The sequence below is a fragment of the Strix aluco genome, chromosome 18 (assembly GCF_031877795.1).
Source record: "Strix aluco isolate bStrAlu1 chromosome 18, bStrAlu1.hap1, whole genome shotgun sequence".
Classification (NCBI taxonomy): Eukaryota; Metazoa; Chordata; class Aves; order Strigiformes; family Strigidae; genus Strix; species Strix aluco.
Window position 1 is genome coordinate 1,561,257 of NC_133948.1, and position 25,955 is coordinate 1,587,211.

The 25,955-nt window shown below is 57.1% G+C and overlaps 3 protein-coding genes and 1 long non-coding RNA gene across 8 annotated transcripts in view; 2 read left to right on the forward strand and 2 right to left on the reverse strand.

Annotated features, from left to right (window-relative positions):
• SGSM1 (small G protein signaling modulator 1) overlaps positions 1–7,181 on the reverse strand; it is a 47,244-nt gene extending 40,063 nt beyond the window's left edge. For all 5 annotated transcript variants that reach the window (XM_074844092.1, XM_074844089.1, XM_074844093.1 and 2 more), the window contains exons 1-2: positions 7,146–7,181; positions 7,003–7,046 (exon numbers count right to left, since the gene is read on the reverse strand). In XM_074844092.1, the coding sequence (XP_074700193.1) occupies positions 7,003–7,046; positions 7,146–7,164 (63 nt within the window). In that variant the 5' untranslated portion in view covers positions 7,165–7,181. The remainder of the gene's footprint in view (positions 1–7,002; positions 7,047–7,145) is intronic.
• Positions 7,182–13,545: 6,364 nt separating this feature from the next.
• Positions 13,546–14,275, reverse strand: LOC141931765 (uncharacterized). The gene is made up of 2 exons (XR_012625659.1): positions 14,057–14,275; positions 13,546–13,956 (listed from the first exon to the last, which is right to left on the reverse strand). It is a non-coding gene; the product is annotated as an uncharacterized LOC141931765 (long non-coding RNA).
• A 53-nt stretch (positions 14,276–14,328) lies between these two features.
• Positions 14,329–23,009, forward strand: LOC141931596 (sodium-dependent serotonin transporter-like). The gene is made up of 13 exons (XM_074843948.1): positions 14,329–14,548; positions 16,154–16,288; positions 16,381–16,600; positions 16,824–16,962; positions 17,220–17,354; positions 17,988–18,091; positions 18,629–18,756; positions 19,021–19,133; positions 20,143–20,274; positions 20,415–20,514; positions 20,717–20,817; positions 21,815–21,982; positions 22,412–23,009. Exons 1-13 carry the CDS (start codon positions 14,329–14,331, stop codon positions 22,490–22,492), a joined length of 1,776 nt encoding a protein of 591 aa, XP_074700049.1. The 3' UTR covers positions 22,493–23,009.
• Positions 23,010–24,015: 1,006 nt separating this feature from the next.
• Positions 24,016–25,084, forward strand: C18H12orf76 (chromosome 18 C12orf76 homolog). The gene is made up of 2 exons (XM_074844315.1): positions 24,016–24,167; positions 24,330–25,084. Exons 1-2 carry the CDS (start codon positions 24,065–24,067, stop codon positions 24,413–24,415), a joined length of 189 nt encoding a protein of 62 aa, XP_074700416.1. The 5' UTR covers positions 24,016–24,064; the 3' UTR covers positions 24,416–25,084.
• The last annotated feature ends 871 nt before the right edge of the window (positions 25,085–25,955 follow it).

Here is a 25,955-nt window from a genome sequence, read left to right on the forward strand (position 1 = left end):
GCCAGACGCAGAGTCCCCAGCTTGATCCTTTTCCCTTTACTCAGAGAGGGCAGATTTAGATTAGCTATAAGGAAGAAATTCTTCCCTGTGAGGGTGGTGAGGCCCTGGCACAGGTTGCCCAGAGAAGCTGTGGCTGCCCCCTCCCTGGAAGGGTTCAAGGCCAGGTTGGACGGGGCTTTGGGCAACCTGGGCTAGTGGAAGGTGTCCCTGGTTGGAACTAGATGGTCTTTAAGGTCCCTTCTGACCCAAACCAGCCTGTGATTCTATGATTCATGTAATCCACATTCTCAAAACAAAAGATTTACAGTAAAAAAATATAGTGGAAATTAAGATGTCTTCTGCTGAACACCCACCTCTGCATGAGATGTCAAGCATTTGGGTGGGATGAGATGACGCAAGACCAGAGGCAGGAAGCTGCACTGCCTGTATCCTCTCAGAATCCACCTCACCTCAGAGGGCAACCAAGCACCGACTACCGTGGTGCCAGACAAAACTACTCTGCTCACCGGCAGCACTGCAACAGCTCAGGAAAACCCCAGCAGATACAGGAGGAGCCCTGGAAATCCCTCCTCCTTCCCACCTCTCTTTAACAGACTGCAGGAAGATGACTCCTACCCCAAGTAAACATGCAGGGAGTCAGAAAGAGCATCCCAATCCCCATCCAGCACAAACAACCCCTGTGTTCAGGAGCTACAATTGCCACTTGTGGTTCAAGTCTATTCATTAAATCTCAAGGCATTTCTTTTCCATGAACGTCTTTAACCTGCTCTTCTTTATGTTAAAAAACCCCCCACACTGATGATATAGGCTTTAAACTTGGTTTGCTGTTGTATGTTCGCTTTTCAAATTCTATTATGAGCTGGTGTTTTCTCATTCTCATTGCAGTCTTTAAGTGCTGCTTTGATTATGTATTTGAAAGTTAATTCTATCCCAGTTTTGGCGCAACATGTCCACATGGGCACTCCTTGATGTAATCTGAGTTTTCCTTTAATTGCTTCTCCGAATCAAGGTCTCTTTCCAGGAATAAGCTCTGGTGAAGTTGCCCATACGCTGTGCAAGACTCGTCCATGTAGCGCTACAGTATTATCTCCTCTCAGGCATTATAAAATGCCAAAGGATCACTTAGTGAAGCAGATGCAATATTAAGACAATCCCAGGCATGTTTGTATTTGCAAGGACAAACACGATTCCCCCAGCGAACATTTCCTGGCAGAAACCCAAGGTTTGTTTTTGTCTCTGGCTCTTGGCTTGGCTTGTACCAAAGGTGGTCCCGTGTCCAAGGCAAAGCAAGCACAGAATCTCTGTTCGGCTCTAGGACACAAAGACGTTACCCCAAACCCCAAGTCTTCTACGTCTGGGCTGCCCACGGGAGTCTCTGCAGGGCACAGCGCCCTGGGGATGGTGGATAGAAAAACCGGTACCTACAATCACACTGATGGTGTCGCAGCTAAAAGCCACTTTTTCAGCTCAAGCAGAACTTCTCAGTCCGATACCTCTCACTAACCAGATTTATCTTCTCATTTGAACATGAAATGTCTGCCTATCGCCTGTCTTGTTGCTACAACATCCTTTTTTAGCAGACTTGTTTATGAATTCACATTATTAAACTCAGCGTTGCAAGACACAGTTTCTTATCGTTCCAGCAACAAACACCCTGATTATTCCAAAAGCAGGTGCCAGACTTTTCCGGCACCATCACAAGTTGCAGCCAAGCTCTGCCACTTATCTAAGAGTTTACTAGCTGACCACTAAATAATTCCAGTTAATTGTGCTCCAATCAGTTAAAATACCGCCAGCTTCTGCGTACATGCCCTATTTATACGCAGAGACTTCCAGGCCTCTGGCAGCTGTTTCGATGGAGCAGGCGAGAAGAGGGCTCCCCGGCGCCGCGGGAGGACAGCACGGGGACAGCTCCAACGGCACCACGCACTCTACACGCGCTTGCCCTTAAAACCATTTGGCAGCTCCATATTCTTGCTGCCACAGAAACGTTGATTGCAATCCTACCAACTGAGGCCTTCGGCTTTTCTAAAAGTCTTGTTTAATTATTTATCACCGCTTACTAAATAAAACATAACACCTTCTGCAGCCGGGGTATCACCTACGTGACACACGTGGGATTTCCTGGCCAGCCAGCAGACCTTCCCCAGGAACCACGTGTACTCACGGTTGGGAACTGGGCTGAGTCTCCTTGAGGGGTAAGGAGGAAGAAGGTGTTAATGCATATAAACCCAGAATATTTGGACAGTTTGCTGGAAAAGAAATCAAAAAGGCATTAAACAGAAGGGTTCATAATGCAACATCGTACCCTGCGGGAAACAGGAATGATCCCAGTGATGTGTATTTGTTGGCAGTATTTTGCATCAGACTTTCTTCACAGGGTAGCAACATACCTACAACATACCTACATACCTACAACACTAACTTAAGATCACTTAAGATCAAGTTATAGCTGGTTCTATTCCTGTTGTGCTTGTCAAACGCAAGTTTCCATGCCATCTGTTGGCACTGCTGCTACCACTAGCTGTGAGATGCTCAATAAAGACACTGTAACATTTCAAGAAAAACTTTAGTCATTTCTCTGTTTTCAACGCCTGATCTCAAAGCTTTACCCTGTTTTGTTCTGTACCCATCACACCACAAAGCTTCTGTTTTCCGAGGTGCTAAATGTTAAGCTGACAAGCGTTTTGGATTCAATTAGCAAACACTGCAAAGACTGACACTCTCTGCACTGAAACCAGGTGCAACTTCCAGCCCCGAATTGCTTTGAAGTCCTGAATCTGTGCAAAAACAGGTATTTCCATGGCAACGGCCAGGACGCCACAAGGAGAAGAGGATGACATTTTGGCAGCAGAGAGGAGAGGCTGGGTGGGGAGGAAGGAGGCTCCTTTGGCATGCAGATCTTCCTGAACGCTGAGAAGGAAGATGAAGGAAGGAGGAAAGCAGCATGAAACCGGTTCTGGGTATGAAAGATCAAGCCAGGGGTTTCTGGAGTATGAGAGCACTTCTGCACACCACTGCTTTTATCTTCAAAAGGAGAGAAAATGGTCCCCAGCGATTAGTAATACTCTTTTCAGAAGAGATCGATGCAGGCAATCGAGAAATGCCGCATTAAAGCTGTCTGTTTACTTTTGATATAGGAACATCTGAAAAAGGCTGACCTGGGTGCTTGAGAAACATCAGAAGGTCCCTCTGCAAATAGCAGCTTTCATTACAAACCTGCAGCTTATCATCCTCATCTTCATTTTCCCTGAACAGTTTTGACAGCTATGCAAAGGCCTTTTTTTCTTTAAAAAAAAATGGCCTTGAGAACATTTAAAGCTATCAACATTAATTTTTCAAATCCTAATAACATTAAATTAATTTACAATTTTCTACCAATGCAGAATGAAATAGCTGGCATTGATGCTGGCAATCTGATATTTTGGAACTACAGGCATACATACACGCTCCAGAAAAACAAACCCAAGCTGCAAAAATATTGCTCTTACCAGTCACTCTGTGTTACTTAGCCACAAACCAGACAACATGGCTGCGTAGCGGGGGCACATCGTTTAAAGGGTGGGAGGAAGAGAGACTGGCTGTTGTCCCTGTGATACATGATGATGGAATTAGTCAACAGCTACACAGTGACAACCATTCAAGCTATTAAAAAATAAAGAATATATCCCATAGAAGACAGCGGGACATCAGCAAGGGAGCAGGCTGTGGTCAATCAACAGTTTTTAAAGAAATTCTAAGAACAGGCACCAAAATGTTCAATACAGACAGAGTGGTTATTGACGAGTGAAAGACTTAAAGCTACTTGCTGAGTGGGAAGCTAAATATAAACTAAGTTTCTGCAGAGAATAAACAAGACAACTGTTTACTTTCATATTCCATTCATCTTTTCACACAACTAATTTTCCAGGCACAGTGTAATACAGCCTGTGTTTCACGGGTAACACCTGCTTCCCCACCTATTCTTGTATGCAGTGCAATTACCTGGAGGTAGTCAGAAACATCCCACAGGATTCTCCTCTATTAAAAATGAAACTTGCAAAGGAAGGGGAGGAACATGGGTTGCAAGAAGAGTATTTTTAGTTGAAAACCCAACACCCTTTTAAACCTGGATATTTCAGGCTCTGGGTTTTTCAAGAAGCCTCACTCCATCTGATAAAAGCTCTAAAAAAAATCAGAGAAGATTTGGTTATGCTTCTTATCCTGCAAAGCAGGGAACAGGATTCCTCAGAAAGTCATACTTCCACTCCTTCCCTTGCAGTCTGCTGACAAATAGTCAATTTTGCAGCTTTCAGGATTAGTTTAATTTACTGTGACCATATGGGGGGAAGGAAAAAAAAAAAGGAAAAAAAGACAGTGATAGCACAACTCATTTTAACCTGTAAATCTACTGCAGAGCAGGACTTCTTCAAAATAAAAATGCATTAACCATGGCAACAACCAAATATCAAAGTCCATTTGCTCACTGCTGTGCTTTGGGTAATTTCGATTTACTGTTGATCTACATTCTTTAACGAGACCTTGTCCTCACAATATTTCATTCAGTCAGTCACCACGCTGGGGTGACAGATGTGACGTGGCTTCCCAAGTACGATCCATGGCCGTCCCCAGGCCCGGGGGAGCTCACCTGCACTTGAGGACCTCAGCAGGTCACAGGGAGCCATGGCTGAAGCAAAACCAGACATGGTCTAATGAAATGAGAATAAGCAGTTTTGTGAAAGGTAAAAATTCCAGGGCGGGGGGGTGGAAAAAGGAGATTTCTGCAGTTGGCCCTTTCTACTCCTCCTTGGAATCTGCACAAGCTCCCGACTTAACCTGAAGTCAGTCTAGGAGGGAAGAAAAAACAAAAGCATGAGCAAAACAGGCCAAATAGCAGGGAACAACAGGCAAAAGAATGCCCCACCAGCTCCCAATTTCAGGGATGTTGCTAAATACTTAACTACGTAACCTATGGGATCACGTTTCCCCAGGGTTTTAAAATCCTAACAGAGCAAAGCCCAGGTGGAGAGAGCGCAGAGCACGGGTCTGACAGGGAATTCCCCCCCAGAGCGCCCCACCTCACTGGACCAAGGCCCCTACCAGCCTCTGGGAGAGCAGGGAGAAACCTGAAGGAAAGCACAAGCACCCGGTGCCTGTGTGGGCAAAGAACCCACACCCCCAGCAATGTCCCGAGGCAGAGCCCAGAGCGAGGAGCCCACCAGGGAAGAAAAAAAAAAAATCTCTGCTCTGCATCAGCACTGCCCTTGCTAAAGAGCTGCTGGAGAGATACTAGACTGTGTCAAACACCCACATCACGGCATCGTGACATGTTGGCTGGTGGCATTTCACCAGGGCAGAAGGGCTTTCCCCATACACCACCTCTCCTTCAAGCTTCACCTGCATTCACCAAACCCTCGTACAATACGTTTATTTTACCAAAAGCCAGCGGAAGGGCACGTCACAACCCTCAGCTCTCCTCCCCGAGGCACGAGCTGCACTTTCTTCAAGCAAAGGAGGAAGAGCAAAGGGAGAGCAGCCCAGTACAGCACGGAAGATGCTCATGAGCAGTGACAGCTCGCAGAGGCCACAGCGGGCTCCGGAAGGAAGCTCCCGTCCGCTGGCCGAGCGGTTTAACCAGCACGATGGGCAATCCTCCTCGCCTCCCAGCCGGCAGCGGCAGTCGACGCACAGCCTGCTGTTTTGTCTCTCTCCACTCAGGAGGAGTCGCAGACAGACACTAATAATGAGATGTCAGCTTTATCCCCAATGCTAAATAAATGTCATACCCTTTTTCTGGTTTAATAGCCGTTGCCAAGGCAACAAGTGCTATTCCTTACCACCACACCCAGCACAGGGTGAAAGGTGGGAAGGGGTCTGGCTGAACAGCCAAACACACTGCGCTGTCACCCTCCCCAGACCTACCACCCACCCGTCTTGTTCACCCTACTCCGAGCAGCATCTCGGCAGGGACCTTCCACTTTCCAGAGCCCGTAAACTGGCTATCAAGATGCTCGTAAACCAAACATCACACCCTCCAAAATCCCAGGGGAGGTGACCTGCAGGGACAGACCACAGGCAGGAGGTGACAGCAGCTCCCGGCCACCCAACGCTCCACCACACGGCACAGCAAGCCCAGGTGCCCCTGCAGCAGGTCCCACGATATTCAGCTGCTTCAGGCTCAGCAGCCACGGCCGGGTGGCTCAGACGGCCCCGCCGGCCCACGCAGCCACCTCCACGCACGAGCAACACACCGACTGCGTGGCAGAGCCGTGGGACTCTCGGCTCCCTCTCTGGATCTACCATCAGCTCACTGGGTTAACGCCACACAGTAATAAACGCTAAGCTCTGCAAAAAACACAGTATAAACTAAGAGAGAGTTAAAGATGCCCAAGAAGAGAGACCAGAGCAAGCAGATGTAAAACGCCATCGCTTTGCGCTGGACACACACACACACGTGTGCATGTTCCCCATTTTCTCACGCTCCCCGACACCCGGCTGCCTCCCACCCTGCCAAAGCGCCCTTCGCTGCAACGAGGCGTTCGTCCCATCCCAGCTCCCGAGGTCAGCAGCACCCAGAGTCACCCCATTTTCCCCTGCGGAAAAATCACAACTTGTGAGAGCAGCTCTGCCACCAGCAAAAGGCAATTTTCAAAAGATACAGGACACCGGGGTGCTAAAATTCCCCGGTGCTGCGGAGGGATGCTCCACCACCTCCCCGGGAACCGAGCTGGGCTCACGCTCTGACCCGCAGCCCCGCTCGGGGTTGGGGTTTGGGTTGGGTTTTAGTTTTGTTTTGTTGGTTTGGTTTGGTTTGGGTTTTTTTTTTTGGGGGGGGGGGGAACGGGACACGACACTGTTAAATTCGCTGCAGCAGCACCGGCGGGAGCCTGCGGGACGCTGCGGGCTGGCGAGCCCGGGGCCGGGGCTCCCCTCCGGGCAGGGTCCCGCCGCATCACCGCGGAGCCGGGGGGTCACCGAGCCGTGACCGGGGAGCCGGGGCTGCTCCCGCGGTCCCGCACCCACCTCCTTCTTGACGGTGCGCAGCAGCCGCTGCCGGGTCTCCGTCTCTGTGGGGAGAAGCGGGGGAGAGAGGCCCGTTAGTGCGGCCCGGCCCCACCGGCCCCGCCGCCGCCGCCACCCCCGGCCCCGCCGCCCGTCCTACCCACCCGCCGGAGCCGCCGCCATGGCCGCGCTCCTCCGCTCCGCAGCGCCGGCAGACTGACGGCGGGGCCGCTCCGCGGGGCCGGGCCGGGCCGGGCCGACCGGGCCGCGCCGCCCACCCGCGCCCGCCGGGGTGGGGCCGCCGCCGCCGCCAATCCGCGCCACGGGGCCACCCCGGCAACGGGGGCGGGGAGGGAGGGCACCACAGACCGGCCCCGGTCCCTCAAGGAGCCGGCGGGGTCCCCCACCGGGCTCGGCCCCTCACGGAGCGGGGGGACCCCAACCAGGCCCCGGCCCTCAGAGGGGCCTCGAGCGGGCCCGGTCCCACAACATGGGGGCCCCAACTAGGCCCAGGCCTGGCCCCGCAGCAGGGGGGCCCCAACTAGGCCCAGGCCCCTCAAGGGGGGCCACGTCGGCCCCAGCGCTCACCCTCACCAGGCACCCCCCAACCAGGACACCCAACCCGAGCGCTGGCACCCCCCGACCTGGGGCCGAGGTGCCCCCCCAGGGCCCGTGAGACGGGGCGACACGGGGGTGACGCGGGGACGGGGCACAGGCCGCAGTCGGGCCGAGCCCTCGGTGTGTCCCCACACACGGGGCCGTTTTGGGATGGGCACAGCCGGGGGGTGTCCAGCATTGTGCAGGGGGGGCTTGGTGTTTTAAAACACAAAAAATCCCACAAAAAAACAGTCCCTGTTGTAAAAACAGTCTTTGAACTAACACTGGGGGCTCGGGAGGTCACACAGAGGTGCGAAGCGATGGCGTCCTCGCAGCCCTGCGCCATCCCGGGAGCTCCTGAGGGCTCTTCCACACCGGGAAGGTGATAACAAGCCGCAATGACCTATTCACAGGAGACCCGAGATGCCTCCAACTGCAGCCCCTTCGGAGAAAGCCCCGCCAGCAGCTCCCATTAACATATCTCCTGTTTTTCTCTTCCCTTGTTCGCTGTTCCAGGACATTTCCATAGAAACAGCATCCCGGCTCCTTCGCAGTCCAGTCTCCAATAACTACAAACCGCATTAACGCGACCGGGTCACGCTGCACGCCAGCACGCAGCCGCTGGCCACCACCGCAGCCCTGGCTGGCCCTCACTGCCGTCCTTGGGAAGGGACTCAAGCCCGGCCCAGAGAGCAGGGGAGTTGCCATCCTGTTACAAATTCCCAGCCCCACCGGCCCCCGCAGCCCTGGGCTGCGTCCCCAGCATCGGAGCGGCTGCTTTTTGCTCCATGCTGGTGCTCGGTGGCCCTGCAGACAGCAGAAGCCGCCTGTCCCGACGGCCCCCGCCAGCCAGGAGAGCAGGAGGGAGCCCTGGACTCAGGATTAATCAGAATTCGGCCCCTTCTGTACCTTACCGCTGGCACAGGGGCCAGGAGAATATATCCGTTGTAAAGAAATCCTATTTCCTTGTACGCTATTTGCTTTTCACTGTTTATTTGCTTGCTAAATACCCTGTTAACAGAGGTGGTGGCAGCGCAAATGTTACTGAGCTGCAGCAACAGGGCCAGCTTGCTTGGGTGTATGTGATTGCTGAGTCAGATGGGTCCCAGAAACATTCCAGGATCTGGGGGAATCTAGTCTGGGCAGCTCTGGGTGCCACTGGTGGGGGTCACAGCTCCCGTCTGCAGTCACTGAGTGTTGATTGACCCTCAGAATTCCGATCTCGGCCCGGGGAGTCACCCCTGGCCTCAGGCTGGGCCCCCTGCAAGTGCCATGTCGGGGACCGCACGCCTGGTTTGTCTGTACGGCTGCAGCTCTGCTCCCCACGACCACCGGCTGTGGACCCCCGAGGCAGCAAGCCCGGTTGCCCAGTCTCACCATTGCATGTCTCCCGCTTGCGCTGGGGGTCTGTCCTGCATTTGGGGTCCCCTTCCTCCAAAAAGGGTGCGGGAGGGGAAGGACTGAAGGTGCCATGAGGCAGGAGACTGGGGATTTTCAGGTCTGGCTGGAGACCCGCAGGGCCGGCCAGCACTCGGGCTGTGCTCGCACTCGAGCTCTGCTGCTCAACAGCCCTGCCTGCCATTTATTGATGACTGTGGGTCCTACGGTCTTGAACGGGCAATTAAGACAGGCTAATAAGCAATCATCACGAAGGCATCGCAGCCTCGTAAAACGCCATGTAGGAGCACCATGGGATATCAACAGTGAATCCAGTCACCAGGGGCAGAGACAGCCACTCACCCATATACATGGTGACAGACACCCATACATGTGGGTGCTGAAACCGAAGAGGTGCCTTGTTCCTGGGAGCCAGGGCACAGCACGGACACGTCACACACGGCACCTTGCACAGCTCTGGGCTCCCTAAAGCTTCTCCAGCCTGGGATGAGACTGTCTGACTTAAACCGACCTGCCAGCCAGGAGAGCCTGGGCTGCCTGACAAAGCTTCGAACTTGGCCTCAGATAGGCAGGCGAGTTTCTCCTGCCCGCTTCTCACTTTTGCTGTTGTGAAAATTCTGTTGGAGACATTGCCCTGCCTCTTGACTGGCGGGGGACGGCAGAAATTGCTCAGTTTAGCACCTCAGTCAGGAAAACAAATCTGTCCAAGCTGAGCCAAAAGGACTTTTCCCAACAAACAAACCAACCCCACTTACTTTAAGAGCCAAGATGAGCCCAAGCAACTTTTAGAGCACCCAGAACACCTTGGCAGCTCTGCCGTAGTGTTTGTGCTCTGGACAAGCGCTGCCTGGCTCTCCCCGTGTCCGTACCGGCAGGATGCGGCCGAGGGAGCCCACACCCCTCCTGGGCTCTGCCGAGCTCGGGGGAGCAATGACTACCTGGTGAGCTTGACTCAAATGCACAGCAGAGGGAAGCCCAGGGGAGCAAGAAGATCATTTCGACTCCTGTTAATGAACCGTGCTGGTTTTATGTGATCTTCAGCCCTGTCAATCTCTGCAGCTCTCCAGGCTGACACGGGGTGGGCAGCGTCCACGCGCCGAACAAGCTGGAGAGATTTGGGGGGGGCTGGTGGTGCCGGCACTTCTGTGGGACTGTGTACCCAGTAAGGCAACGCTCAGGCCATTTGAGAGGGACAACGAGTGATTTACCTGTCTCTTCTTCCCAGGAGCAACTGTGCTATACAGGGGGTGGGAGCTATTACTCATTTATTACCTTCCTTTGGGGAGAAATTAGCTGAAACAAGCACAGCAACAAGCTTTCTATCAGCCTTGCTGGATCCTTTTCCTTGGAAAATTCTGCTTCTCCCTGGATTAAAGATGGGTGGGAGATGATTGGCCCCTGTTTTCTGAAGTCTGGAGAGCTTAAATGAGAGCACATTGATCTATGCTTAATGTGATTAAGTTACATCTCTGAGTATCATGCTAATTAAATTAAATTTCCCACTGCTGCCTCTGCGGCTTAAACAGGATAGTTGTTTTAAGACCACAATTCACTCCTCTGCATTTCACTGCATGCGTGCGCAGGTAGGATAAAAGCAATCTGCTAATCAAATAATCGTACGGTTTAGAAACAACTTCTAACTCGATGGAAATTCAAATTTAAATCTGATTTGAGCTAGATTTAAAACCTATGTTTTAATCTAAAGTGATTCGTGCTTTGAGTAAAGAAAACAACAGGAAAAAGCAAAAGTAAACTGGTGAGGGGAGCACGCAGAGTACGTCCGACTGCGATGCCCTGGGTACTTAGGCAGCATGATGGGTGATGCGCGGGGACCAGCTGGTTTTCAGAGCGTGAGCTGCAGCAAAGGAAAGGCAGAGCCCCCTCGCAGCCACCCCTTCCTCGCCAGGGCCAAAACCGAACACTGGGATCCAGCACCCCTGACTTCAGCTCTGTATTCTTTCAAATGCTATGTAGCCTCCCTAGGCTCCTCTCTGAAGCGCTTCTAATTGAATGTCAGATGATAGACAAAAATATTGGGCTGCAATTGGGAAAATAACAACATTTTACCCACAAAACCCCCCATCTGGTGTGTCACTGATGAGCACACAGAGCCCCACATGCGGCCAGGCTGGAGCAACACGCAACAGCCCCTTACACCGGGGCTGGAAAACTGTGACCAGAATAAACAAAACTCGGGGGAAGACTCATCTCTCCGGTGGGTCGCAGAGCCGGGATCCTGCTGGGAGCTTGGTGCTCGCAAGGCCCCAGAACACCGGGGCTGAGCCTGGGGAGCACAACTCCTCACAATGAAACTATCTCCTCAAGACACCTCTCCCTCTGCCCTCCTCCTGTCTCCAGCAGCCCTGGGAACCTGCAGTGGTTTTTCCAGCTTGCAGCTTCTAAAAATAAATAAATAAATAGTGATTTCAAAGCTCTCTCCTCATTGATTTGACAGCGGCAGCCTTGACCCGATGCCGGAGGAGAGACAGGCACGTGAGCGGGTGGGAGCGGGGAGGCAGTGGGCAGCGCCATGGGTGGGTGATCGGGCGCCCAGGGAGAAGGTGGGAGCTGGGGGGGCAGGATGGGAGCACTGGGGGGGATCTGTCGGGGATGGGGCTGCTGGAACCACCTGCACAGCTGGAGCGGAGCAGCACCGGCGTGCTGGGAAACTGATGCTGGTTGGTGCTTCGACGCGGGGAGATTTTCGACAGCAGCGGGCAGGCTGCACGTCCCTGCGTTGCTAAACAGCGTGTGGCTCTGGCTTGGAGCTGTTGTGGGAATCGTTCGAGCTGTGCCTGGCTGGCTCGTTCCTGCAGGCCTGGCTCTGCCCGGGGTGTGAGTACGAAGCCCACCTTGGCCCTCTCGTCATGTATCATTTAAAAGATGACTGTGGAGAAAACAAGAGGCTCTTCAGGAGAGCAAGTAGCTTAGTTCTCAAAACATGCCAGTGTTTGAACGGATGGGAAGTGGCTGCAGCCTGGCACCCCACCCCAGGGGATGCTGGGGGGCACCTGCTCCCCCCAGACCACCTCTCCCACCCCCTGCCAGCTCCTCCCGTCAGGGCTGAGAGTGACCCTGAGCCCGTCTGTTGTGGCTTCCCCCACAGGGAGCAGGACCGGGGTGCAGGAGGGTCTCCCCGCTCAGCACACCGAGCCATTGCCTGTAAACTACCCGGAGAAAAGAAGGGTCAGCCACAGAGGAAGAGCTATTGTTTTTTTACAGTTGCTATGGCACCAGCTGTCTCTGTTCTGTCATTTATGCCCTTAAAATGGTTCTTGGTCGGGGGGGATTAAACCTTGCTCCCCCCAGCACGCTCCTCAGACAGCTCATGCTGGCAAAGGGGATTTCTCACCTTCATCCCTAAGCGAGGGACAACCGCAGCCCCTCGACAGCCCCCGCAGCCCTCGCCTTTAATTTCCGACGGCTGCGCCCACACCCATATTGCAAGGGCTGCAACTGAAATTCACGGCTTTGCGAGGCCCCGAGAGTGACACAAATCCTGTATAAACCCACAGGAGATTAATTGTCCCTCACCTTCGTGCCAGACCTCGGCTTGGGGGAGAGCCGCACTGGCAAACCTGGTGGAGCCATGGAGGGGGGCTCTGTCTGGCCACGACGGGACCCCCCAACCTCCGCTCGCTCCCCACTAAGCGTGTGGGATCACCCCGACACCCTCCAACTAAACCCTTTCACGTGCAGAGAGCTGTTACCAGTCACTCCTCGTAAACCCACGAGCAGAAAATCATGTTTGCAAACGAGAGGTGTTAAAAGAACAAGAATTTCATGTTCTGTAAGCAGAGGGAGAAGCCGTGCTGAGCACAGTCCCCCCTGCGCGGGGACCAATGTCACTGAGAGGTGGCAGCTCGGGACTGGGCACCCCAAGTTAGACCAGCCACTGCTGGGGTCCCCGCTCTGGCTCAGGGAACACCTCGGGGTACACGGTGAGGTGGGGGGGCGGCCAAACGCAGGAGGGGTAGCTGGTTAAGATAAAAAAAATGCCATTCCCAGGGCTCTCAAGCTCACACGGCGCAGGTGAGGAGCCGGCGGGGTGATGTCCCCCAGCAGAGCCATGTCCCTGTCCCGGGGTGCCACCAAGGCACAGCCTGTCCTGCCTGACTCGCCGCAGCCACCCCGAGCACCGGGTCCAGTGCCAGCCCCCCCGAGCTGCTGCAGTCTGACAGCCCCAGCAGCCAGGGCCAGAAACACCAAAAAAAAAAAAAAAAAAGTGTTTTTAAGTGGATGTTTCTAACGGGTCTCCATGTGTGTGCCTGAAGGATTAACAGTGTCCAGAGGTTTCCCGTGCTGGGCAGGCACCGGGCAGCTGCGTCACGTCGTCACAGCAACCTGCCAGCCGTGGCCCTAAGAACCGCAGTTCCCGGTTTGATCCCTTATGTGGTTTCTTTTAATTACAGATGAGGGTGCCTGCAAAAGCTGGTGCTGGAGCACCCTGGAGCCCTGAGAGCAGCCGATGGCCCCGGGCAAGGGCTCGCTCAGCACCGGCCCCCCCATGTCACGGCCGGGGACAAGACACAGGGACCTGCCCGGGCTGTCAGCCTGCACCAGCACATTTCATTTGCCACAAAATTTACTGTTAAACTGTCAAACAAGAGAGCGATGGCTTTTGGTACGCTGCCATCCCCTCCCTGGTGGCATCTGAGCTGTAAAAGTTATTTCACTTCCGAGTGGCTTATTTGCAACAACTCGCCCCCCCCGTGCTACAGCAAGTCCGTGAGGACAGACGGGGCGATGCGGGACGGCTCAGACCCGGCAGCTCTGGGCAGCTCAGCAGCACGCGGAGAAGCTCCCAGCCCACGAGGGGCCGGTGGGCTCACGGTGAGCGCTGGCCCAGTTCGTGCCCTGCACTTGCCTCGTGGCCAGGGGCCATTTCCAGGCCCCGCACACTCCACAAGGACCTTCCCCCGCAAGAACGAGGGGTCACCTGCCTTTGGTGGGTCTGCTGTCATCATTCACAGAGTAGAACTGCAAAATACACCAAGGAGAAAGAAATGACTATTTGTCAGGGGGAAGGAACACCACCTCTGGGCGCAAACACATTCACCACCCCAACCCCAAAACGCACCCACCCGGGGGCAGCGGGGGCAGAGCCGCATGCGGTGAGGCTGGTCGCCGCGCCTCAGCCCTCTGCTCGGAAAACTGCTCTCCCCCCTCCTGCCTTTGATCAGAGGATGGGTTTCTCTGCCGCCGCTCTCCGTGCTGTGGGTTTCCAGCGGGAGGTGGGGAAGCGCAGTCAGCCTGACCCTCCCCTCCTCGGATCTGTCATCAGCAAAGAAAAATCCTACCCGTCCCCAAGTTACTCAGCCTGAATCCTGCAGGATTTGCCGGGGCGGCAGGATGGCAGAGCAGCCCTGCCCGGCGCCCGCCACCAGCCCACCCTGGCAGGGCACAGCTCCCCACCCGGGTCCCCCGACTGGCCCCACACCCCCAGGGCCACAAACCCACCCCAGGGACAAGTGGAGCAAAAAAATGGATTTTCTCCTCTCGGTCATCGGATTCGCCGTCGATCTGGGCAACGTCTGGCGGTTCCCTTACATCTGCTACCAAAACGGAGGGGGTAAGGACACTGCTGGGGTTATTTAAGTCTTCTTTTGGAGGAAAGAAATCTGGTTTTCATCTTTCCAATGCTGAGAAACTCGCTGTTTCTTTTCTTTCTTTGTCTCTAGCTTCTCCTCTCTGGACAGGGCAGTTTAGAGACCAACCGACTTCTCCTGACATCTGTCTCCTTTCTGTTTTGTGTCTTTCTTCATTCAAAATCCCCCATTCGCTCCTTCCCCGGTGTCATTCACTCCTTCCCCAGCACGGTTAGAGGTGCCTTAGCAGCTCTAGGATCACAAAGAGAAAACTAGCGTGGTCCAAACCGCATAAAAGGGTTAAGAATCTGCAAATTTGGGGTGGGAGGTTCATACCCTTTATGATCTTGTGACTCTGGGGAAGCAGCCTTTTCTGATGGCTTGTGTTTTCATACAACCCTCGCAAGCATCCCAGCCGCTGCACAGGGCTCAGGGTGTTCCATCCTGCGATTATCAACAGAAAGTTAAGATACAAAAGCTCCATGAAGGAAAAAAACCTTGAGTAAGTGACAACTAAATAAATTGCTTTAAATAGAGCGGAGTAGAAAAAACCCCTTGCATGGAAATTAAAAATGAGGAATGAAAATTTTGTGCTGTTTGCAAAAGCACAGTGGATTTAATTGCTGAAGTCGGCATTCGGGTAACGTCCTCTACTGCTTTGGAAAATTAGAAGGAGGTAATTAGTACCATACTCAAGGCTAAAATGTGGATCCCAGGTGCCCACACTGAAGCACAGCTATTTGTGATTTACTCCTGCGGGACTCGGGACAAACTTTAGCCACTCTTCATTGATGTGGTTCAGGCAGATGCTTTCCTCACCCCGCCACACGCCCACGAGGGTGAGGGGTTCAACCAGCAGCTCTAGGAAGGGTCAGGCACGGTCCCCGCAGAGCAGGAGCGCTGGGCCAGGCCGTGCTGGGCTCCCCATCAGCTGGAGATGTCCCTAGAAGAGAAACCCTGGAGGGCTGTTGGCAGGAACACGGCCCCTCTGGGCCAGCAGCCCTGCCAGGCAATCGGGGGGGTGCAGGAGGGTGCTGGGGGTGCTGCACCACCCACCTCCCCCAGCACTTGGAGGGCTCTCAGAGAGAGAAGCCATGGGGGTTGAATTAACTGATCCCAGCAGAGCGATTCTGAGAGCGCCGGTTCCAAAACCTCCATGGGGTACCAGCGTAGCCCTGCTAAAGATGACATCGTTATGAATAATGCAGATTACAGCGTTAATTATTCGTGTCTTGGGGTGACCGTGCACATTCAGTGGGATTTTCTCCAAAACTCTTCTAGACCTGAGAGGCGTTGGTGCCCCATCCCCTGCGCCCCGATGGTTTCTGTCGCTCTTTGTACCGTCCTGGCCACACGATCCCTCCCTGGCGAAGGGAGCCCGGGAACCTGGGGCACCAAGCGGGGTCCTCACATCCAGGACCCGCTCTGAGCAGATCATTTGCAAAACATCTTTACAAACACGCATCCAAAGCTGCTCCGGGACACCTCCCGGCAGCGCGGGGAGGGACAGTGGTGGCAGCCCCCCCCCCCGCCCGCCCGCAGCCTGCCTGGGCTCGGTGGTCAGCACCACTCTGCTCCTCGCCCCGCAGGAGCCTTCCTCATCCCGTACACGCTGATGGCTGTTTTCGGAGGGGTGCCCCTCTTCTACATGGAGCTGGCCCTGGGGCAGTTCCACAGGACGGGCGCCATCCCCATCTGGAAGCGCATCTGCCCCATCTTTAAAGGTAAGAGACCCCCAGCCCCAGGCCACCGCCGCACACGCAGGGCCTGGGCTGGACCAGCGGGGGCTGCTGAGTTTGCCCCCCTCTTTCCCCAGGCATCGGCTTTGCCATTTGCATCATTGGCCTCTACGTCTCCTTCTACTACAACACCATCATCGCCTGGGCTCTCTACTACTTCTACTCGTCCTTCTCGGGCACCCTGCCCTGGGCGAGCTGCGACAACCCCTGGAACACGCCTGACTGCACCAACTACTTCGGGAGGAGAAACGTGACCTGGACCAACTTCTCCAGGTCCCCCGCTGAGGAGTTTTATACGTAAGTGCACGTCTGTGGATGGATGATGTGTTTAAGCCGGGGCACATCCCCAGGGGGTCTGCTGCGGGGGGAGCAGGGCCGGGAAGCAGGCTGTCACGTGGGGATGCTCTTGGGTAGCTCATGGTCCCCGTTCTTGGTGTGTTGGGGCACTGCCTGCCCAGGGCTGAGCCTGCCAGGGCAGAGCTGAGACACCCTCCCTGGCCGTGGGGATCCCTGCCTGCAGGAGGAAGGTCCTGGAGATCCAGAAATCCAGGGGTCTGTACGATACAGGGGGGATCCACTGGCAGCTGCTCCTCTGCCTCTTCCTCATCTTCACCATCGTCTACTTCAGCCTGTGGAAAGGAGTGAAAACCTCTGGGAAGGTAAGAAAGAGGGGCTCCAGCACCAGCCCTACCTGGGCACGGCCATGCCGGAGCCCTGGGCACATGGGGGCTTGCAGCCGGGCACGCAGCATCCCCTCCGTGGCCAGGGCCAGGCAGGAGGGCCCAAGCCCTGGTGAGGCTGCTTAAACATGGGGTGTTGCCTCCTCCTCGCACCCCAACACCAGGCCAGGCCTGACGTGGGCAGTTTGGGTGCTGGGTGGAGCAGCTGTGGGGGTCTGAGGGCCGCCTCTCTCCAGGTGGTGTGGGTGACGGCCACGCTGCCCTACTTCGTCCTCCTCATCCTGCTGATCCGAGGGGCCACCCTGCCCGGCGCCTGGAGGGGGGTCGTCTTCTACCTGCGCCCAGACTGGGGCAAACTCCTGAGCACCGCGGTGAGTGCGCGGCAGGACGCCCCGGCTGCCCCCCCCCACGCTGGGGATGGCAGCACCCAGACCCCCTCCCCGGGACACACACCCACCCCTCTGGCCCCGCTGCAGCACCCCAGGGCGATGGGGCCCTTGTTCCTACAGAAACAAGACGCCCTGGACAGGCTCTTGGAAATGTAAATCTATAATTGAATCACCCATCTCATTGCCGCTGGGTTTTGTTTGCGCCGTGTTCTCGCCCTGGCCTGACAATAGCCTTCCTGTGGGTAATTACCAGGCAGCACTTGAGAATTCTCATTAAAGGGAATCAGGGCTGCACTGCCGGTGATGAACCTGCCCAGGTAGGAGGGGGCATGGGGGTCTCGGGGCTCCCCTTGACTTTGTCCCCACTCCAGGCACGGGGGAACACAGATGGTGTTGCTTAATTCTGCCGCTGCGGGACCCCGGGGTGGAAACGAGCTCCCTCCATCCCATGGCAGCTCCGGGACAGGGTCGGGGCAGGCGAAAGAGGAGGTTTGGCAGCATGTGCCAGCACAGACCCCATCCCTGTGCCATGGGGTGGGCACACGCCAAGGGGCACCTCCCAGCCCCGGGGACCCCCTGCCCGTTCCCCAGCCTGCCTGTTGCTTCTCCTGCCAGGTTTGGGTGGATGCTGCTGCGCAGATTTTCTTCTCCTTGGGCCCTGGATTCGGTGTCCTCCTCGCTCTGGCCAGTTACAACCATTTTCACAACAACTGCTACCGGTGAGCTCCCACAGCCGTGGGTCCCTGTGGGCACGGGGGCTGCGCCGGGCTCCTGCTGCAGAGGCGCATCCCGACGGCTCCTGCACCCTGCGGCCGTGGGCTGAGCACCCTTCCCCGTTTTACTGAGGGGTTTGGTGTGGGGAGCCAGGGGAGGGAACTGGTGGGAGTACAGGCGACCAGGGCAGCCAAGCCAGGGTGAGAGCTGAACTGGAGGGGGGTTTCTGCTGCAGGACACGTCTTCTTGGCCTTAACAAGCAATAGAACAAGAGGGAATGGCCTCAAGCTGCACCAGGGCAGGGTCAGACTGGCTCTTAGGAAGGATTTCTTTGCAGAAGGGGTTGTTGGGCGTTGGAATGGGCTGCCCAGGGCAGGGGGGGAGTCCCCATCCCTGGAGGGGTTGAAGAGTCGGGTTGACCCAGCGCTGAGGGATCTGGTGGAGTTGGGAACGGTCAGGGTGAGGTTCATGGTTGGGCTGGAGGAGCTTCAAGGGCTTTTCCAACCTAGATGATTCTGGGATTCTCGCTTTCTGCCTTCCAGGGATGCGCTGGTCACCAGCGTGGTGAACTGCCTCACCAGCTTCCTCTCGGGCTTCGTCATCTTCACCGTGCTGGGCTACATGGCCGAGATGAGGGACGTGGAGGTGGAGGATGTCGCGAGAGATAAAGGTTCGCCCCCCCGCAGCGTGGCTGCCCCATCCCAGCCCTGCTGTGCCCAGCTGCCCTGGGGATCCGTGCGCTGTTGGATGGTGCTGGGGCCTGCCGGGGTGCGGGGGCTTGTGCCTGGGAGCGCAGGGCAGCGGGTGTTCAGCCCCTGTATCTCAGCCAGGGCTGGGCACGGCCACTCTGGCTTTGGGGCATCATCCCCACACGCGTTCCCACCACCTCTGGACCAGCTGGGGAATGGCAAACCAGCCCAGTGTCCCCTCCTAGGGCCAAGCCTCCTTTTTATCACCTACCCTGAAGCAATCGCCAACATGGTGGGATCCACCTTCTTTGCCATCATATTCTTCCTGATGATGATAACGCTGGGGCTGGACAGCACGGTAGGGAACTCCGACGAGCACAACAGACGGGGAATGGCTGTGTCGCACAGGGAACAGCGGGGTGACAAGGGGACCTACGGCCTCGGGAAGGAGGGCTGCCTGCCCGAGCCCTCCCAGTGTGGGGATGGAGGGAGCAGCATGCCACTGTCCCCAGTGGGCCTGAGCTGGCACCACCCAAAGCCTGTGGGAGGGGATGGTGACCCTGGAGGGAGGGGACAGGATGGGATGTCCCCACTCTGCTGCTGGGCAGAAGGGGCTTGTGGAGAGCAGAATCACAGAATCATCTCGGTTGGAAAAGCCCTTGAAGCTCCTCCAGCCCAACCATGAACCTCACACTGACCGTTCCCAACTCCACCAGATCCCTCAGCGCTGGGTCAACCCGACTCTTCAACCCCTCCAGGGATGGGGACTCCCCCCCTGCCCTGGGCAGCCCATTCCAACGCCCAACAACCCCTTCTGCAAAGAAATCCTTCCTAAGAGCCAGTCTGACCCTGCCCTGGCGCAGCTTGAGGCCATTCCCTCTTGGCCTGCCGCTGGGTCCTTGGCTCAAGAGACTCCTCCCCCCTCTCTGCACCCTCCTTTCAGGTAGTTGTAGAGGGCCATGAGGTCTCCCCTCAGCCTCCTCTTCTCCACACTAAACCCCCCCAGTTCCCTCAGCCGCTCCCCATCAGACCTGTGCTCCAGACCCTGCACCAGCTCCGTTGCCCTTCTCTGGACACGCTCGAGTCATTCAATGGCCTTTTTGGAGTGAGGGGCCCAAAACTGAACACAGTAATTAAGGTGTGGCCTCACCAGTGCCAAGTCCAGGGGTAAGATCCCTTCCCTGTCCCTGCTGGCCATGCTATTGCTGATACAAGCCAGGATACCATTGGCCTTCTTGGCCACCTGGGCACACTGCTGGCTCCTGTTCAGCCAGCTGTGGACAAACACCCTCAGGTCCCTCTCCAAGGTTTTCTCCAAGAACGGGACTGGCCCCACGATTCATTTCTCTGCCTCGTTTCCTTTGCAGTTTGGGGGCTTGGAGGCCGTGATCACGGCCGTGATGGATGAGTACCCCCAGGTCCTGGCTGGGCGGCGGGAGGTCTTTGTCCTCGGCCTCATCACAGTCTGTTTCCTGGGCTCCCTGAGCACCCTCACCTATGTGAGTACCACCAGGCACTGCTCTGCTCTCATCCCCACCACTCACCCACTCGTTCCTCCAACAACCCCTGGTGCGGGGCTTTGCCAACGAGCTTCCCCTCGGGGTCTGCAGCCGCCATCCCCTCCCTTGTGCTCTTCCAGGGGGGAGCCTACGTGGTGAAGCTGCTGGAGGAGTTTGGTGCTGGCTGCTCAATCCTAGCAGTGGTACTACTGGAAACGATAGCTGTCTCCTGGTTTTACGGTAAGAAACAGCCTCTGATATGAAAAAACATCCTGCAGGCACCTAGACAGGTGTTTAACCTTGCGCATGTGTGTAAATGCTGGGGTTTGGGGGAAGAAGCACGTGTGGGACTGGGATGGGGCACGGAAGGCGTCGTGTCCGTGTCCCTGTACCCACGTCCTCGGCGGGTCTCCGGGGCTGTGACGGCTCTCTCCTCTGGCAGGGATACAGAGGTTCTCCCACGATGTGAAAGCCATGCTGGGCTTCACCCCGGGGCTCTTCTGGAAGGTGTGCTGGGTCGCCGTCAGCCCTGCGTTGTTAGCGGTGAGTATCTACGGCCTGAATTAGAGACCGGCTTGGCAACCCGCCTCTGAATGCTGCTCTGCCCTCCCCGGCTGCTGCTGCTGCACAGCTCCCCGGGGTGCGGGGTGAACAAGGTGGAGCAGGGTCCTGGTCGGGGCTGTAGGGCCTCGTGCCAGCCCTCCCTGCCAGCTCCCCACGCTGCTGCTCCAGCCATAGGCAACAACAAGCTGCCCGCAGCCCCTGCACCAAGAAAGGCAGCTGGAAGTACATTTTCCAGCCTCTTCTGCAGCTCCAGGGCAAAGCTGGGAGCCGGCAGCTGGGTGCTCACACGGGCACAAGTGCAGCCTCGTTTCATTCTCCTGGGCCGTGGCTTCCTGCGCTGGCACGGCCGGTGCTGTGCGTCGGGCCGGATCCGTCCCCTTTGAAACGCCAGCTCCCCCAGTACTTCAAAGGCTGCTGCCTGCGAGAGGCAGAGGGGTCTAATCTCTCCAGATCTGCAGGAGAAGAGGCCTTGTGAGGATTAATTACGGCTCTAAGCGCTTTGCCCAGGTTATTAAGAGAGAAGTATTATAATCAAAGCAGCAGCAAATGATTTCAGTTCAGCGCAGGGACGTGCAGCCTTCACAGGCCACCATCTCGGTGGGGTTTGTTAGGCGAAGACCTCCCAGCCCACACCTAGCGAGGGGTCACAGCCTGGGAAATGTCACCGCAGCGTCCACGCTGGCCTTCCGCAGGGAGGGAAGCAGCGGCGGCAGCGGGACGTGAACGGTGTTAACCGATGGGATGAGCCACGTCCGGCCGTGGCTGGGGCTATGCCACAGCCCGTCTGGGGAGCTGGGGATGCCTGCCTGGCCCAGAAGAGCTTTTCTGGCCACCCACGTTCTGTTTGGGGGGAGGGTTGCTGCTGTACAGCCCTGCTACAGCCCTGTGCTGCTTGTGACAGGCAGTGGGGCACATCCTGCCGCGGTCTGGCCCCATGAGCATCCTCCCCTAACGACCTCCGCTTCGTTCGTTACAGTTCATCGTTATCAGCTCCCTCCTGGACCAGCCACTTCTGACGCTCTTCGACTACCAGTACCCTGAGTGGAGCATCTCAGTGGGGTACCTCATTGGAGCCTCGTCCTTCATCTGCATCCCCTTCTACATGGTGTACAAGCTCGTCTGGACGCCGGGGTCCCTCAAGCAGGTGAGGAGAGGGGTGGGCGACCAGCAGCCCCTGTGCAGGCTGGGGGTGGGCAGAGACCCCAACTCGGGTCAGCCTGAGCCCGGGGAGCTGGGCAGACGGTTGACGCCTTCTCAGCAACTTTGTACACGTGGCGATTCAATCGTGCCTGGATTGCTGCTTGGAAAAGGGCTCAGAGGAGCGTGGCTCAATGGCCTGATAATTTTACATCTTATTTCTGAAGCTGTGATTTTGGCTGGGCCGGGAGGCAGCAGGGCTACTGTCACCCCTGCTCTCAGCCCAGTTTTGGGACATCTCCTGCCCACTGCCGCAGCGAGCAAGATCCTGGCAGGGACGGCTTTGGTGTGGCAGGGCAGCGCAGGCAGCCCCAGACCTCGGTGCAGGAGGGAAACCCATTGCCACCTTTCTTCTTTGCCTGCTTACACCCTCCAGCGCCTCGCCGTCTGCATTCGGCCAGAGAAAACAACACGAGACCCCCAAGCCGAGGCGGTGTGCATGTCACCTGCCCCGTAGCCCACCGGCAGCACATCCCCCGGGGGACGCTTCCTGCTCCTGCCCCACCAGAGCAGTGGGACAGGCAGAAGAGAAGCTGCTGTCACCTTCCTCACAGCAAACCGCCCCTTGCATCTCCCCCGGCGCCTGCACGTGCTGGTGGCAGCTCCCCGGCCGCCGGCTCTCACCGTGTCTGACGAGCATCTCGGCGGAAGCAGCACGGCCAGCACGGGCTGGAAAACCTCCGATCCACGGCAGGGACCCGCCACTGAGTCCTGTGGGCTGGGAGTGAAGTTTTGGAGGTGAACCCCAGCTCCCAGCGAAGACGGAGGCGCAGCGGCGAGTGCCGCCGCGGAGGATCGCCGTCCGACGGCGCAAGTCCTCGACACGCCTCGCTTAGAGACGCTCGCGACCTTGCCCGGCGCGAGCAGTGCATGCCTTTAGCCGTGAGTGACGTGGAAAATAAAGCTGATATCACTCGTTAGGAGATCAGACCAGAGAGGAGCCGGAGCTCGCCGAAGCTGAGAGCACAGGGCCGGGCTGGGGGGAGGCCGCTGCCCTGACACGCAAACACTTCTCTCTGTTGCAAAAAGCAAAAGTCTGGTAAATAAATTGCGTGGCCCCCCCACGAGCAGGCAGCCGCAGCAGGGCAGGTCGGTCCCTCCTGCCGCCCTGACACAGCAGCTCTGCTGAGCCAGGAGGATCGGCTGCGGGAGATGAGGTGGCCTGCGGCATTTGAAGAAGAAAATGCCTTAATATATCTCGTTTTCAAAACAAATATTGGGGTCGGGGTGAAGCAGCCCTGGCACCGGTGTGAACCAGCCACCTGCCACCTTCCCCATAACGTCACATCGCTTCCAACGCGCCCTCACCCCCACGGCCCTGACGTATCCCAGCAGTTCCTGGGCCTGTTAAACACTTTCCAGCGCCCGTGCCCCCCGCGCCCCCCAAGCTCCTCATGCTCCCCGCCAGCGTCTCGGCCACACGCTGGCCTAACGCCGTCCCCCCTCACTGTCCCCTCCCGGCGGCTCCTGCGCTCGCTCAGGGTGATGCAGAACAAAATGGGAGCGTAGCTGAGAGCTGGGGGGGCACATGGGGCTGGGGGGGGCACAGGAGGCTGCAGGGAGGCACTTGAGGCTTGTGGGGCACATGGGGCTGGGGGGAAGCACAGGGGGCTGGGGGGGCACAGGGGGCTGAAGGCACACATGAGACTGGGGGGAAGTACACGAGCCTTGGGGGGGGAACACATGGGGCTTTGGGGGAGCATACGGGACTGGGGGGGGAACACACTGGACTAAGGGGGGCGCAGGGGGCCGGGGGGGAGCACATGGGGCTGGGGGATACACGTGATGCTGGTGGAACACACGGGGCTGGGGGGGCGGGGGCACACGAGGCACACGGGGGTGCAGAACCCCCCGGGGCGGGCCCCCGACCCCCCCAAGCCCAGCCCGGCCGGTAACGCCGGAAGGTCGGGCCCGGCGGGGCGGGCGGGGCCCGGGGCGGGGCGGCGGAAGAGGAAGGGCCGGGCCGGGCCCACAAAGGCCGGGGGGGAACGGTCAGGGAAGGGGGCGGGGGGGGGGTTGGCCGGTGGCGATGGCGTTGGCGACTGTGAGGGGCTGGGCGCTGGCCGCGCTGGCCCTGCTGGCCCCGGCGGAGCGCAGCCGGCCCTACGCGGTGCTGCAGAAGCAGAACCTGGGTAAGGAGCGATCGGGGGCTGGTTCCAGACCCGGCAGCGCTTGGGCATCGTTCTGCTTGGGTTTTATTTATTTTTAAAGCTAAATTTTGGGGCAACGCCTCGGGGTAGAGGGGGGGGGTGTGTGTGGACGCATTCAAATCCTAACCTGTCGGCCTCCCGCAGTGCTGCTGGGCAGCATCCTCAGCGCCCTCCTGCTCACCATCATCCTCATGGCCGTCTGCGTCTACAAGCCCGTCCGGCGGCGGTAGCGGAGCGGGGCCCGGAGGCTCCGGCGTCAGGAATCGCTGCCCCGCCCCGTCGCACCGCCTGGCACCCGGCAGCCGTGCGGGATGTCCCGCTGATTCCTGCGTCGCCTTGGCCCGTGCGGCGTCGCGTGGCTCCGCGGGGACGTCGCTTTCACCGACGGCCCGGCCGGGCGCTGGAAGTCACACCCCGGTCCTCGGCAAACCGCCTGCCCGGCGAACCCGGGGGGGTGTGAGCGAGGGCTGCGGCTTCCTGCCAAAACGCAGGGTTTGGGCGAAGCCGGTCTGACACGATGCGCTCGAGAGCAGCCCTGGGTTGGGGGTCGCTGCGGGGAGCGCGACCGGCGGGGACACCCCCTCTGCTCCGTTCCCCGGGGGGCCGAACCCCCGCGTCGGCAGGAGAACGTGGCCATCGCCGTCAGCATCGCCAGCCCCTGCGCTCGATTACACCACATCTAATTTTGCTTTCTGATGAATTCTGTTCCTTGAACGCCGAGTCGTGAGGGGCTGTAGCGCAGCCTTCAAAAATAATCCGAAGGCAAAAGCTCAGTGGCCCGCGGTGGCTGCGCGGCTCTGGCGGGCGCTTGGCTCCCAGCAAAGCGCGAGCAGAGCCTGGTGTGGCTGTTCAGGGACAGGCTTGTCATTCCTGGCGTTACTCGCTTTAACTCTTCCAAAACAGCCGTTGCTGATCCTTCACGGGCTGGGCTGCGGACGAGGGTTTGCAGCTCGTGCCCAGCCGCGGGGGGGTGGGTTTGTGCTCCCCAGCAGGTCCCTGGGCCCTGGGAAAGGGGAGCTGGGGGGAGGCCGCCAGGCTCAGGTTTTTGGGGAGAACTGTGTGTTTAAGCCCCAGCCGGCCCCATTCTGTGCATTTTCAGTGATGAATTCAAGTGTTTACACTGAAATCACACCCGTATGAATGCTGCTATTTTGTTTTGCACTGCTACGAGTAGTAACTGGATTTAGCTTATTATTACTTCGGTATTTAACATAGGGGTGTTTTGGCTAGTAATTTATTTAATGTTTTAAAACTTTAACTTCCAGAACGATTGTGTTGACCTGTTCCCTAAAACCTTGTGCTGCATCTGACCTGTTTTCTGTTCAGTTTGCTTTAAGAGACACTGACCGCTCTCATTGCGACAGGGGATTTTCTTTGCTGCTGCTCTGTTAGTAAAACGACAGGAGGAGGCTGGCCTAGAACAGACCCACTCCCTCATCAAAGTGAAACATGAGTGCGGAAGCAAGGCAACACTGTTCTATTGCTTTCTGATTATTTTTTTTTTATCATCAAGTCCTGTATCACTGATTTTTCTCACCTGATGCTGGGTCTGTAGCTGTGTGGGTTGGGGGGTGGCTGGTGGAGCTGGCAGCCACAGCTCCGCCTTCCCCGCAGCACTGTTCCTGTTTGTGTTCGTTCTTCGCTCCCTGCTCTGTCTCTCTGTACAAATAAAAAGCTAAGTCAACAACCCAGCTCTCCTGTGGCTCATTCAGGCTCTGTTTGTTGTTACCACGGCGAGAGCTGGATGGAGGGATGAGGTGGGCCTGTTTC

Coding starts and splice junctions, on each gene's coding strand:
- C18H12orf76 (XM_074844315.1), top strand. CDS start 24,065: ATGGCGTTGGCGACTGTGAGGGGCTGGGCGCTGGCCGCGCTGGCCCTG. Junction 24,168..24,329: donor GCTGCAGAAGCAGAACCTGG/GTAAGGAGCGAT, acceptor GGCCTCCCGCAG/TGCTGCTGGGCAGCATCCTC.
- LOC141931596 (XM_074843948.1), top strand. CDS start 14,329: ATGGCAGAGCAGCCCTGCCCGGCGCCCGCCACCAGCCCACCCTGGCAG. Junction 16,963..17,219: donor GAGTGAAAACCTCTGGGAAG/GTAAGAAAGAGG, acceptor GCCTCTCTCCAG/GTGGTGTGGGTGACGGCCAC. Junction 18,757..19,020: donor GGATGTCGCGAGAGATAAAG/GTTCGCCCCCCC, acceptor GTCCCCTCCTAG/GGCCAAGCCTCCTTTTTATC.